Source organism: Grus americana, chromosome 1 (genome assembly GCF_028858705.1).
Source record: "Grus americana isolate bGruAme1 chromosome 1, bGruAme1.mat, whole genome shotgun sequence".
In the NCBI taxonomy this organism is placed as follows: domain Eukaryota; kingdom Metazoa; phylum Chordata; class Aves; order Gruiformes; family Gruidae; genus Grus; species Grus americana.
In genome coordinates, this window is record NC_072852.1 from 81,340,948 (window position 1) to 81,355,782 (window position 14,835).

A 14,835-nucleotide genomic window follows, 5' to 3' on the forward strand; every position below is an offset into this window, starting at 1 on the left:
ATTTTTATTCCCTTCTATTTGTTTTCTCCAGAACAATGAGTAGAGAGATAGAAATCACCAGTTCCCATACAATATGCGGTCAGTTAAAGCACTACAGTTTAATTCTTCAAACAAAAGAGCAGCCTGGTCTTGCCCACACTAATGGTTTGAGCTTGCGACAACTATATTTAGATCATGCTTACATGATGTTAAGATGGCTATACCATTGGGGTTTTTTAACTTGCATGACTGTTGTTCCAAGAACATTGTTGTGAATCCCTGCTACAGACTGGTTACCACATGCTTACAATAGACATTCAACATGAGAAGGTGAAACCGTGTTGCTTCATCATCTCTAAGTATTTACACTGAGGCAGTACTGATGAAAATTATAACCCTTTCGAATCAGCTACAGTTTGGTTTTCTAACATGTTTAAGCTGTAAAGGCAGAGCATAAGCAGATACCTGCAACAGAGATCATTCCCTGCATTTGCCACGTTCACTGGCATCTCCTGTAACCTTCCTCTTCTTACACCAAGACACCTCTGTGGTACTTACAAGCAATAAAAGCTAGCTGAGGCTTTGAAACAAAAAGTTATCAAATCCATAGCATACTGTGCTAGAGCTGGACCAATGCCAGACACATTAATAACTTTCTGACCTCTCTTCTTCATAAATATGGAGCAGTCAAGAGACCATGAACAACTGCTTCCAGAAGTATTTACAATACTAGCAGTATTTCTCACATAAGTAATCTAACTGTTATCACAGACATATTTGTTGCTAAATTTTCAAATCTGTATTGTGGATTTCTCTATATAGACATATTCAAGAAATCTGAATGAACTTGTGGTATGAATTTACAGAATATGCAGAGGCTAGAGAGCAATATATCTCTCTTGAAGTGAATTAAGCTAATCTGAACAGAAGTCGTTTTCACTTTGAATGAGAGTATCCACACAAAGGACCAATCCACTTTAAAAGTTAACTCAGATAATTTGTCTTTATATGTGAATCCGATTCTCTGACACCATCCAAGAAACCTAAAAGTCAAAGAAAATATGTCCTTTGACATTACGGCATCACATATTTCCAATGTTGTCCTAGCATTGATCACCGGATATTAGGCAAGAGAGGGAGGAATTGTATTTGTTTAATTTAAATTTCTGCTTTTTGGCAAGATGCAAAATTCTTCTCAAGAATAATGAAAAGTTTCCTTCCTCTTTCCTTCTCACCTCACTTCCCCAGAAAAAAGTGAAAAGAAAATTTGCATGACAAATTTGAGTAAGACAAGGATACAAATAGGCAATGGATATGTTAAATTCAAATGGACTTCTGTCTCAGCTGTTACATCCTACCACAGACCAAAGTTACTGCACTGCTACTGTCCACAGAAAGCATGCTGGTTTAGGGACACCAGGTTTTAGGGGTAGGTAAGAGAGCTGACCAAAAAAACTATTAGAGAAATGGATTCCTAGTTTTAAGTAAACTTGTACTTTTGTTATTACTTGAGTGGGAAAAACTCTTGAGGATGTTTGGAACAGGTCTATAACAATAGACCCTCACTGAGCTTTGGCCTTTAGGCATACTTCTAAGTAATTCTAATTAATAACAAAGATGAACATATTCTTGGAGAGAAGACAGTGGGGAAGGGGCAGAGTTGATGCAAAGATAACTGCACAGGGGAAAAAATGCAGTAAACATTAAAGAACCTCAAGATTATTAGCTGAGATATGAACTGTTGCTATTTAGAAAAGGTTCCTGATACTAGTTTTTCTGTTTAACTCACTAACTCTGGTATGACGAACACCTTGTCAGTTCACAGTACTTATTTACAAGATATGTGATTTGGCTTCAAGATGAAAGTAGTCCCTTTTAAAATCAAGAACCAAATCTGTACGGCAGGTAAATGGCTAATGCTGAACAACATACACATGATACTTCATCAAGTCTCTTACAAAAATTAGGATATTATTCTTTATTATGGTGCCCTGTAATTCTAAAGTAAATCATGCCAAGATACTATCTTGCACGTCTGTAGATCAGATATCATTACTCAGAAAAAAAAAAAAAAGCTTTCATGCACTTACCTTATCCTCTAGCCGGATCAGTCTGGCTCCTACAGTATAGTATCCTTTGTCTACCCCTTTTTCTAAATAAAAAAGAATAAAAATGGGACATTCATTACATGGATAATAAACTCAAACTAAGAATTACATCTATGGTATTTAAAGTAAAAAATAATCTGGTAAAACGTTAGGGTAGTATAAATAACATGAACATAACAAGAAGAATTCCTTCAGAGTCTACAGAAGCGAAAGAGGGTAGTTGGAGAGAAGGGAGTTAGTTTGTCTAACTGACAAAATTAAGTTAGTCTAAAGGGCAACCTGGACCTTGGGGGAGTTAGTCTGTGGATATTAAGGACTATAGATAGTGTCTGAGGTAACTTGATCCCTTGTTTAATCATCTCAATTAATGGCATGTAATTAAATGCAATAAGCATGCTCCCTAGGCATGCCCCCCATTTTGAATATCATTGACACAAGCAATGCACACTTTCTATACATAAAGAAATCAGAATAGTTTTCAACTCAGGTTGTAGATGTAGGAGGCAGCACTATCCAGGGGTTCAAGGGCTGGAGTGGCAAAGATCTATATACTCTCTGTAAATGAGTGACCCTGGGAAAAGCTCTTGTATCTCCATCCTCATTTTCCCTCCTAGCTTTTGTGAGAGTTATTAAAGCTCAGTTATGCAATTTATTTCACTTGCACAATACAAATGGTGGGACTGGGAGCCAAGATTGAAAACTGGGTAAAGTGGGGTCTATTCTTTGTGTTTACGTGGTCAATTGCAAAGGAATGCCATAGTTTGGGGGGTTTATTTCACAGGGAACAAAGTTCAAGAACACATATATTCTGAACTGGGAGAAAATATTAACAAGAAAAAACCCCACACCTCAATACTAAAGTAACTTAGAAGTCTATGTCAATGGAAGTTGGACATACTTTTCTCTACTTAACTATTTTTCCAGTACTGGGCTGGCATAATTACTCCTTGTTTGTTCCATAAATTATTCCACTTTTATGAGTGGTTGAGCTTTGGTTTTTACAGTTATTTAAGTCCATTTTGCTTAGGGCATGAGCAAAACGTGAAAGGCTTACTGGAAAGCAGGCTGAGATGTGAATTTACAGTGCATCAGCGTCCACCGTAACTGCCTGTATGTGCTCATTCTGCAGGAAACTCACATTCTTGCATTTCTCAGTGAATGGTATTTGCTTTACCATTACTATGAGCAGTGTGTATGTTTGCTAATGTGGTAGGTTTAGTGATATATTTGCACTAAAGTTCATCTCAAGGTAACTTGTACTGTATGTGCCACAACCTTAGAGGAAGACTAGTGAAAAGCAATGCTGGCAAGAGTTATTCTTGCTTTCCTCCTCCTTTACAGACCACCTAGCGTATTAAAACGGTCATGGACCCTTGACAGCTCTGTGCGGGCATTAGAAAAGAGAAATGGAGTAGTAAATACTGTATGGAGAAAAAATTCAAATATTGTTCAAGGACACTGTGTGGGTACAGAAAATAACACAGATTGGTTCATACGTGTATGCTGTTTATCATTCATTAGTTCATAGAATCACAGAATCATAGAATCATTTTGGTTGGAAAAGATCTTTAAGATCATAGAGTCCAACCATTAACCTAACACTGCCAAGTCCACCACTAAACCATCTCCCTAAGCACCACACCTACACATCTTTTAAATACCTCCAGGGATGGTGACTCCACCACTTCCCTGGGCAGCCTGTTCCAATGCCTGACAACCCCTTTCGGTGAAGAAATTTTTCCTAATATCCAATCTAAACCTCCCCTGGTGCAACTTGAGGCCATTTCCTCTTGTCCCATCACTTGTTACTTGGGAGAAGAGACCAACACCCACCTGGCTACAACCTCCTTTCAGGTAGGTGTAGAGAGCCATAAGGTCTCCCCTCAGCCTCCTTTTCTCCAGGCTAAACAACCCCAGTTCCCTCAGCTGCTCCTCACAGGGCTTGTGCTCTAGACCCTTCACCAGCTTTGTTGCCCTTCTCTGGACATGCTCCAGCACCTCAATGTCTGTTTTGTACTGAGGGGCCCAAAACTGAACACAGTACTTGAGGTGCGGCCTCACCAGTGCCGAGTACAGGGGGACAATCACTTCCCTTGTGCTGCTGACCACACTATTTCTGATACAAGCCAGGATGCTTCACAACCACAGAAACCTCTTAAAATATAAGTGGCTGAGGTTCAAGTTTATCTATTTATTCATCTCTGTCTAAAATGAAATAATTAACTCTGCAGTCTACTTTCTAGATAGTAAATCTAGACACTTATCATCTTTCAAAGTATATACCAGGAAAAACATGCCTTTAAGGATCTCTAAATTGGGATGTGATTTGAACAGCAGTGGGTAGATAGTGTTTTTGTTTAGGTCTAAAACCAAAAAGATCCCCAAACCTAAAGAAATATTCCAATAAGCTTTTTTTTTAAAAAAAAAAAAAAAGAAAAAAAAGAATAATTTCCTCACCAGCTCTAATTACATCCTTTGTATAATCACGAAGACATCCCAAAACAAAAAAACCCAAGTTAATAATGTTTCCTATTTTAGTTATTCTCGAATGTGGTGTGGAACAGAAAGCAAGAAAATAGGAAGCAGATAAGCAGTAAGAAGCTATTTTGTGGCATGTGGCATTCCTATCAGATGAAGTGAAAAGAATGATATACATGCATGTAGCTGTGTCATGTCCACCCCTTTATTGGCATGCAGGCTGTATAAGTCACCAAAGGCTGCGGTCTTTCCCATTTCTTATTAGCCTCCATTTAAATCAGCATTCAGCTCTAATTTACAAGCATCTTTCTCTAATAAAGACCATCTTTAAAAGTAAATGGGGTATGTATACAATGTGCAGACCATTGTGGTAAGAAGAGTGGGCAGAAGTTCAGATAACACTGCTCTAGTACATTTGATTTCTATCTCATGTTTATGCTTTCTCTCTCAAGTCTTTTCAAGATATATGATTTTAGACTTCCTACATTATATTATTTACTTTTACATAGCGGAAAAGATTGTATGGCTAACTATAAATCTGAAACGCTTTAATTTTTACATTCTTTGCTTTGTAATCCAAAATAACTTTCTTTTAGCATTGAGTTTTGTCTGTTCTTTGTATCGGTCTGCAATAAAACAGATAGACCAGCTAAGCAATCCAGTAACTGTGTGTATAAATGTGAAAGCCACAGACACAGGAAACATGCATGATCATCATGAAAGGAGGCACAATTGTTTATACCTAGATGAAAATACATATGGACAAATTTTAGCTGAGAAGAAAAAAAAAATATCTTGAAACAAGCTTGTATCAATGGTTGGTAACATACAAACCCATCATTTTATATACTCAGACTTGAATCAGATAAAACACTACTATATAAGCAACAGGCAGTATACTTCAGGAGACTGAATAGTTCTTGGGTCATCTAGTGCATTTCTCATCTTTATTAATACATAAATTTCTTGCCTGAAAGTCTTTGCCTTCCTGAGTATACATACTATACTACTTTCAAAACACCATCATCCTGTATTTATTTCCTAATATGTTTACAAAGGTGACACATCTCTTTTTCTAGTGAACAAGAGATGCCTTGTAAAAAAACCTGATTTTTTTTAGGTGTTCCTCTTTCCCCAAAAGGAAGCACATGATATAAATGACATATTACTTGTTATTCAAGTTTGTCTTCTTTTATGAAAAACAGCAATTACCATCTGAAATGAGTAAGAGGAAAAGAGCAAATAAAATGAGGGACAGCACCATAATCTTATTCTTTTACTCAATTAGTGTGCTCTACCTCATCAGAATATACCAAACTTTTAAGAAAATGATTTTTTTATTTGATTAGAAAAAATACTTATGGGGAGCATTAAGACAGTGAATGAATTGCAGATAGATGGTCGAAAATGAAAAAAGCTGGAAATTATCTACTCTGCTTTTGCAGAGTAAGAGTCCTTCCTTGATTTTTACTTTTATGGTGTATACAGCTAAAAGGGAGCTAACTCAAAAATTAAAAAAAATTATCTGAAAGTCATTGGTTTTTTTAAGTAGAAAATGAGGAATTTGAGCATTGTGACACCTAGGATACTCTAGATTGCTAAAGACATTTCAAAACCTTGGCAAACTATATCAAGTTCAGTACTGGGACTACAGAAAGCAGGATAGCGCAAGAGATACCACTACTTTCTTTAGTCTAACTCAATGCAACTACGATCTTCTGGATCTGTATTTGTTTCCGTTCTGTAGAAGCTCTATGCAAGGAAAACTGTGATGAGCTTATGGTAAGATCTAGATTCTTAGGTTTATAAACCAGGTGTGCTTCTGAAAACGCAAGCCAGGATTGCCCTTTTAAACCTGGGATCCATAAAATAGCAAATAAGAATGTCGCCTTAGGCGTCATGACTTTTGACTTGAGTCTCTTTTCTTGTCAGCCAGAGCCTTTTACAACTGATAGGCAGAAGAAATTAAAAAGACGTAAGACACAGTACTAGATCAGGTGCTTCTGATTTCTCTTGGACAGTCTAAAAAAAAAAAAGAGTAAACTATGAAAATATTTTAGTTTAGAAGGCTGCACTGCAACACAGAAAATTTTGTGATAAAGCTAACTGTTCCATTATGAAGGTTCAACAGTATACACTGGAAGTAGAAATTTCTAGCTTTTTCAAGTTGCAAAAATCTATCTGCAGTGAGTAACTTGCCAGATTAAAGACATGCATCACCTTTCAACAAATAAAATAGCCCTAAACAAAAGTTTGCCTATCTGCTTCATTTATCGAGCCTCTGAGATGACACCATTTGCTCAAGCAGCTCATGAGGAAGAATAAAATCAATTTATTAGACAGAAGCCATATACATTGAATCTGGTAGGAACTACATCACACTTCTGCCCTTCCTCCAGAAGGTGCCGATTGCAGGATTTAGACACACACAATCATTATGCTATTTTTAAAGCAAATTCGAAATAAAATGTGAGCTTCTTTATTAGCTTTTTATTAAGAATGCAATTCAACAGTGTTGGGAGAACCTGGATGAACAGTAAATTAGATGCAGTCTCCAAGCCCTCAAAGTAGGATATATGGGATATTTCTGCTGACTCTTTGCGCTGAGGTAGATCAACCCCAGTAATCAAAAGAACTTTCAAAGACAAGATTGTGAAACCTGACAGCTACAGAAAATGTCCTAAGTGGTTTTATTTTCGACCAAGTTCCCATGGATTTTGTCCCAGAAAGGATGGAATAAATCAATTCCTGCAGAAATATGGATATCTCTAATTTCAAATATTGATTGACTTAAAAAGATAAAAATTAAACTAAGCCTATTTATTATGCTTTAAAAGATATTGTGACCCAATTTCTTCTTAACAGCTGGGAAGGAAATAGCATAAGAAAGCTTAGGTGGCATTTAATGGAAAAAAAAGCAAACAACAGAACTGTCAAAATTTTACAAGAAAGCCTTTTTCACCAGGGATTCCCACCTGTGTTATGCAGACCCAAGAGGTTCAGATGAACTGCAGATAAACATCAGCCTTTTGCGTACTTTTCTGAACCCAAACACTGGATCTTTTGTTTTACCTTGGCATTATTCTTCACCTTTGCCCCTGAAAAGCTATAGTAAGTCTCAAAAATTGCATTCAAAAGCAATTAACTCCACCATGTGTAGTGAAGGTCAAGTATTACACTCTTCTTATTTGTATCATTACACAAGTGTCTGCTTCATTAATTCAATAAATTTTATTAACATTTGCTTTGCCTCTATAGCAACACATTCAATTATTAAGGGATTTGTTCACTATTACAGGAACCTTTGTTTCATCTTAGGAAATTGCATTACCTGGAGCACTGAGATGGGCTTTCATAAGACACAGTCTTCTGGGTATACTCATAAAAATGGGATTCAAGTCTTTGGAAAATTTATTCATTATCTTAATGTTTTTAAATCCAGTCCTGATACTAAGAGTTTCAAAGAAAGCTAGTAGATGCTAAGACCAAAACAAGCAAAAAGTGAGGATTATACACAATACGTGCATGTGAAACTTAAATCACAAAAATTCTTGTCACAAAATATTGCAAATGTAAAAAGTTTACAGGGGAAACTAGGCAAGCTTGTTGAGGACAAACCAATTAGGACTACTAAATACACAGAAACCATGTCAGGAAGTCTCTGGTCTGCAAATGGCTGAAAGCTTACAGGAAGGTTAGAGGCTTATGCATGCCCTTTTTTTATACATTTCCCAAAGCACCTTTCTTTGGCTCCGTCGGAGTCAGGACGGGTCTGACCCAGCATGGCTTTTATTCTGTTCTTGTATCCTTATCTTGTTTTAACACAGCTTTTAGTGCTTTTATCTTTGAGAAACTAACTTGAAAAATAACAATAATTGCTTCCAGCGAATTCAGATTCTGGATCTTTTATGACATCATTCACTTTTGAAAGGTAATAATACTACAGACACACTGCAATTACTTCATATAATATTATCAAAGTTGACAACAGATTTTCAGTAACAGCCTGATCCAAAACCCACTGAGGTCACTGGAAAGACTCCCATTCATTTCAACGGGCTTGGAATCAGACCCTAAGATTCTTTGAATGGGAGCATAATAAAACAGGAAAAAAAAGGAGCTGGAAAGGAAAATTCTTCTCATGTTTTTCTCCTTGGCGGTTTAATTTTCTTTGCATTGTCATTTCTCTTTTGCTTGCCATCAATACTAAAATAACACAGTCTGGAGGAAACGCCCATATTGTTTACAAGTAAGGTTTTTAGCAATGCCTTGGAAATGGAAAAATACATCATATTGAAAATACATTTTCAATATAGAATAAGCCACCCATTCTGAGGAAAACTCAGGAAGAAGTCTATTTTCCAGAGGAAGAGGACAGTGCAAGAGTCTGTTTCCACCCAAAACAGACCAATGCTATAACCACTCATCACTATTCATCACTTGATTATTGGTGGGTTGCATAATACCCAGACTAATCATAAACTAACCCTAGTTTTAGTTCTACAGACCATTTATCTGGAACCACTTATCTTATTTTTGGATTTGTGGAGGGTTTAGATAAAATAACTACCAGATCAAATAACTTCTGGTTTTGGTCTTGCAAACCTATAACAGCTTCCCAGGTTTTGCATCCCTAACAACCATTTTACCTTGGCCAGTCAGTATTTATTCAGTCCATTTGAGGGCAGAGCCATATGTCTTTGTGAAAAGTATGACTTTATAGAGTTGGCATGCTGTAGACATCATTCTTAGCAGGGCCACCATGCTTTTGCATCTAAGCTGTCTCAAAGCAGCTATTCAGCAGTAATGTTGCAAGAAAAGACTAACAACGGAAGCTAGTTGCATAGACACAGATGTCATAATTTTCTCCAGAGCACAGACTATGGCTTTCCCAAATATCTCTGAAGTCCTATGATTCTCTCCCCAGTAAGAATATCCATCATGAATTCTGAAGATGAACTTAACCCAACTTATCTCACCTCTGGAAACCAGTGTTGGTTTTTTTTTTCACATATTAAGTCAAAACAAGAATTTCTGATAAAAAATCATAAAAAGCATGTGGCAGATTTTGACTTGAGCTGCCTACAAGCAGATTATTCACATCACTTTTTTTCTCCAGTGTTCTAGTGTAGGCTTTGCATATTAGTTGCCCAGGACTGAATTAATTGGGAACACAACCCCATGGCTCTTCCTCAGTACTTTAGACTCTTTTCAACACTTGAACACTTTGAACACTTGTTCAAATCCACAGACCCACCTAAGATCCTCCCAATGGTTACTATGATCCTTTTGACTCAAGATTTGGTGAGATTAAACTTCCTGAACATATTCAGCTTCCCAAACTGCTCAGAACATTATTTCAGAATTAGTTTCATTGCAGCCAACACTTCTAATTAATCCCCACCTCTGAAACAAGAAGCTGTTTCATAAGAAGTGCTTCTAAAACTAATTTTTTTTTTGAGAATAAATTACAGCTCTAATTTGGTAATCTTACATTTGAAATAAAATAATACATTCTTGAAGGTAAGCAAACTTCTTCCATAAATTTAGCTTGCACATTGTGGAATGAATTCTAAGCATAAATATTTATACATGTATTCAAGCTGACGAATTATTTTCCTGTGGTCCAAAACCAGCTCAGCTACACAGAAAGAAGACTGTACTACTGCAGCAGTCAGATGTTAAAGGTGTGTTTTGAGAGATGCTCCTCATTCTGATAGTATAAACCATTTTAACCACTGGCGCTTTTTAAAGGCTCGGAAATAACTTTGGCACCCTCAGTTACACTGATGCCCATGAGTGCTCAAAGTCACTTGGGGATATGGGTCTTCCGTTCCTAAGTAATTTTTGAGTTTGTAAGGACAGAGAATGAGACAGGGCATCTGGAAATTTGAACTAAATCTCTTGCGATAAAAAAATGACTGCTTCTTTCAGTCCTTCCCATACAACCACTCAGGTTTCAGATCTCCATGATTCCCATCACCAGGTTTTCCCACAATCTCACTGCTGTGCATGGTCAGGGACTTCTCTTTAATTTTCAGCTTAAATGTTCACAAACGTGTTCTGCTGCTTGCACTGTCCTTTCCCTTAGGTATTCCTTTTGCCTCCCAGGTAATTATTCCCCTTGAAGAATTAACAGACAACCATTTCCAGCCCTTGTTTTGCTAGGTTAAAAAAGTGCAAACTTCTGTTTCCCACTAATGAAATAGGTTCTCCTTTTACTAGTCATCCTAGTATTTCTTTTCTGGTTTTGTTGCAGTTAGTCTCTCCTAAAGATGTGGAATCAGAATTTTGCAAAATATGCCACACAAGGCCTTAACTGAGTCATGTGCAAAGACCTGTGTACTTCTCTGCATGTCTTGAAAATCTCTCTCCTGATCCTAGGATCAGACTAAATTTTTCATGGATATATCACAGCATTTTCTTACGTTCAGTTGGCATTTGCTTACAATTAATTAGCATACCAGGCCTTTCTTTTTTCATAAAAAATGCCAGACTGTTCACCACTACTAGCATGTAGGAGATTTTTTTCAATTAGTTTCGCTGCGCCCGATCTTGCATTTTCTATGACTGAATTTCATACCACTTCTATCACTCCAGCTTTCAAGGCTACCCCAGTTCTTCCTGAATGATACCCTTGATCTTCCTTTGAGCTTTCCAAAACTAAAACCCATAGGCTGTTCAGAAAAGAAGAAATCTTTTAAAGTGGAACCAACATATATTCTAACCCCAGCACAAAGGATTTAGAAAGAATATTTTTGTGGAAAACTTTCTAGCAATATGTTTACAACTTATTATGAACTGATACAAATCTTTAACGTTTAGTCTTAATTTCCATTTACTCCACCACCACCTGAATGCAAGGTATTTATCTTTCCACAGTCATTCCAGGGATTATTAACAGACTTAGATATTCATGCATAATTGCCTGGATTATAAATCAATATTACTGTAGCTATGGCTGTTTTCACAAAGATATGAAGCTAATCATTTTACATAAAATGCAGTCACTATACCTGGGAGGAAAAGGCCTGGCTTTCCCAAAGAATGGTCCAATCTGAAAAGCAAACAGAGAATTACCAGCAGTGCAATTACCAAGTAACTTAAACTCTGTTGCTAGGAAAAGCATAGGAACATAATTTATATGAGAATTTACAGTAGCATTAAACCTAAACCAAAGCAAGTAAAAACCTGAGACTAGCATGATTTTCTGCACATACTGTCAGCGGTTATGTTCTTTAGAGGTTTTTTTCTCCCAAATCAAACCATATTATTATTGTTATTTTCGTGACTGCTAATGTTCTATTTCTTAGACTTTCATGTTGTAACTAAAACATAGTTCTCCTGTGTCTTATGTAATCTAATAACAAGGACTATACAAACAGAATGACTTCTTAATAACATTTGCAACTATTCCTTGAATCTCATGCAGGCGGATTTAATATCTATATATGTTGACACAGTAGATTCCATTCAACAGGAATTTTTTTTTTCTTTTAAGGGCCAGAGAAGTTCAGTCTGGTGTTGCAGTCAGCAGTGTTAATTTGTAAAGAGAAAAGCACTTTGTGCTGAAACAGAAGAGAATAGTTTTGTGGCAAAATATTTCAGCTGTGATCCCAAAACTCGCAGAAAGCATGTGCAAGGAAGAATGTGGGAAGGTAAAAGTTCCAAATAGAGAGGGGAGCACAAGTGAACCAGATTTCTCTCAAATGTGGAGAACCACAGAGGAGGGACAGAAGGGTAAATCATTATTTGAAAAGTTTTCCTTTTCTAAAAAGAGGGCAGAAAGTACTCAATACTATAAACTTCACAGCATGCACCTTAATTTCTTTCAAGTTCACTTGGAGGAGGAGAGGAGGAGGAGAAAGTATAATTGTAACTTGGTCATAAAAAGGGTTAAAAATGACTCTAAGTTAAATCCTCTAGATATTGTGCTCCCTGTTGTGCTTGCAATTTTGGACAATTACTGTTCATTAAGTACACATCTCTCCTAAAGCCAGCTGGCACCAGAGAAATCAAATATTTCATGAGGTAGACAGGGCCTACCTTCTTTGAAGTTCTTTTATCCGAACCATCATATTGAGGTGTCCTTGTGAGTACTGCTCAATCACATCACGTACGTCATACGGTTTCCGAGCTTGCTGTGAAAGGAATCGCACATGAGATTGAAAGGTAAGCACAGTTTAAACTTGATTTTTATTTCAGAAAGGCCTTCATTCTATTTTTGATCTTCCAGAGGTTATTTGCTTGCCATTTTGCAACATTTGTTGCAATGAATAAAAAAGGGCAGAAGAGTAATTTCTTCATGTTACTTCATACCGAGCAAAATATTAGACCTTCACAGTGTATTTAAAAAACCACAAAACCAAGATAATTTATCTAAGACTACCATGTGCGGTATCTCTTGGCTCATTCCAAACCCGTATGTTAATCATAATGTCAGAGGACTGAAGCACCGAGATAGGCCCAATTCATAACACTTGGACCCAGAATCAAATGACTAAAAACTAAAGATGTCTGGTGACAGAAATATTATTGCTTAAGTAACTGGGAGGACAGATGCTTTGCATAAGTCTGAAGACTGCTGCATGGAGATTTTGTTTGCCCTTCTTTGTCTTTAATGATACCTACTAGGTCAGAAAAAAGGTGCAATTCAAATAAATGAAAAAAGGACAGATAAAAAAATGCGAGCGCGCTACAAATCTGCCATCTGCCCAGCTTTATTCCCATTCTAATGAGAATCCAGATGCTTCTCTCAAGCTCTGGTTTCTTGCTGTAAGTACTAAGGCAGAATTCTGAAACACGTCTAGAGGATTTGCATAAAGTGATGTGATTATAAAAAGTGCAGGCTGGTAAAATTTTATGGAGTAAAATAAATGTGTGTGTGAGATGGAATAAACGCAAATGATGTCCTTTTGAAAATACCTGCATTTTCAGAGCCATACCAACCCCTATGGGAAATGTGGGGCAAGATGTCTCCTTTTTGGCCCTGACTCAAGAAAAGAAGAAAAAAAAGAAAGGTAAACTGCAAATCTAGTAATTGGAAATTACTGAAAACAGCTCATTAGTCATCTTGTTGTCTGTTTCCACTCTGTCACAGCTTCAGCCAGAGCCATTAGCATGCACCGCTGCACACATGCATTGAACACCTACAGTATGTGCTGGAGTCATGCTTGGAAGGCAGCCACAGGATCCTAGAAATTTCAAATGAAAGCATGGAACTGGAATGGAAACAAATCCTGTGAAATGAATGGAGAAGCAAAAGCTCTTCATGATAAAATGTCTTCCCTGAGCTCAGCCGTCAGCACTTACCTGCATTATTACTTTCAGCAGAGTTCATGGCTTTGGTAGCGTGTGTGTATGTTTGTATGCATTTGTGAGAGGAGATACTTTGCAGGGGAGGGAGGTTTCAGCTTTCAGTTTATCGCTTTTTTTTTTTTGTCCTCCCCAGCTTCACTTTTTGCAGACGCTGACACATCACTATTTCTGGCCAGAAAAGCAGCCTATTGTCTTCGCCCAGAGAAACAGTGCCAGTATCACTCTTTAGATTGAGTAGTGGGGGTGCTTTGAGAGCATTTTGGCTAAATCCTCTGTCTTTTCCTTTGGACACTCTCTATTTAAACACGATGCATGGCGCAGAGCCTAGATGTGCTGGGGATTTTTCCCCACCTCCCTCCCCTCTCCCCCATGGGCTACTATGTGCATAATTAATTCTAATTCCCAATGAAATTTCTTTTCTCCCTCAAAAGAAGTCTTCTATCTGTTATCCCTTTTACCGAATCATCAGCTCTGAATCCTATAGTTGCAAAAAGTACCGTGCGCTGCAGTCTGCCTGAGTCCTCTCTAAAGCATAGTAAAAATATCCTTCCAACTTTCACCATTTTTCTCTCCTCTTTTCCCATAAAGCTTTAGATCTGAGCATCTTATGTCTTGCCAAACTTCGGCACAATCTTTTGTCATGTTTTTATTAGGAAATGCTAGTACAATACAACTTAAGGAGGGAGGTAATGGGCTTCTGGGGAGGTTTGGTAAATGCAGAACTTGATGAACGTCTTTAAATTTCATTCTGACCATAATCCCAAATCCTGGCCATATGGGCTCAGCATCCTACATCCAGCATTATTAGAGCTCTTAATGCAAAACTCAAAATAGTATCACCTGGCTTTCAACTTCCAAAACCTAATTAGCATGGGGAGTGCTATAAGCTATAATTCACAGTCCCAAGAAAGAAAAAAGTGGAAGATAATTCCTGCTGCTTCTTCCCTATCAT

General features: G+C 37.3%; 1 protein-coding gene across 8 annotated transcripts in view; it reads right to left on the reverse strand.

Annotated features, from left to right (window-relative positions):
* LOC129215548 (potassium voltage-gated channel subfamily KQT member 1-like) overlaps positions 1-14,835 on the reverse strand; it is a 537,892-nt gene that overhangs the window by 230,285 nt on the left and 292,772 nt on the right. For all 8 annotated transcript variants that reach the window (XR_008580024.1, XM_054848960.1, XM_054848954.1 and 5 more), the window contains 3 exons: positions 12,612-12,706; positions 11,582-11,622; positions 2,070-2,131 (listed from right to left, as the gene is read on the reverse strand). Coding sequence is in view for 7 of the 8 variants with exons in the window: in XM_054848960.1 (XP_054704935.1) it covers positions 2,070-2,131; positions 11,582-11,622; positions 12,612-12,706 (198 nt within the window). In the remaining variant the exon portion in view is untranslated. The remainder of the gene's footprint in view (positions 1-2,069; positions 2,132-11,581; positions 11,623-12,611; positions 12,707-14,835) is intronic.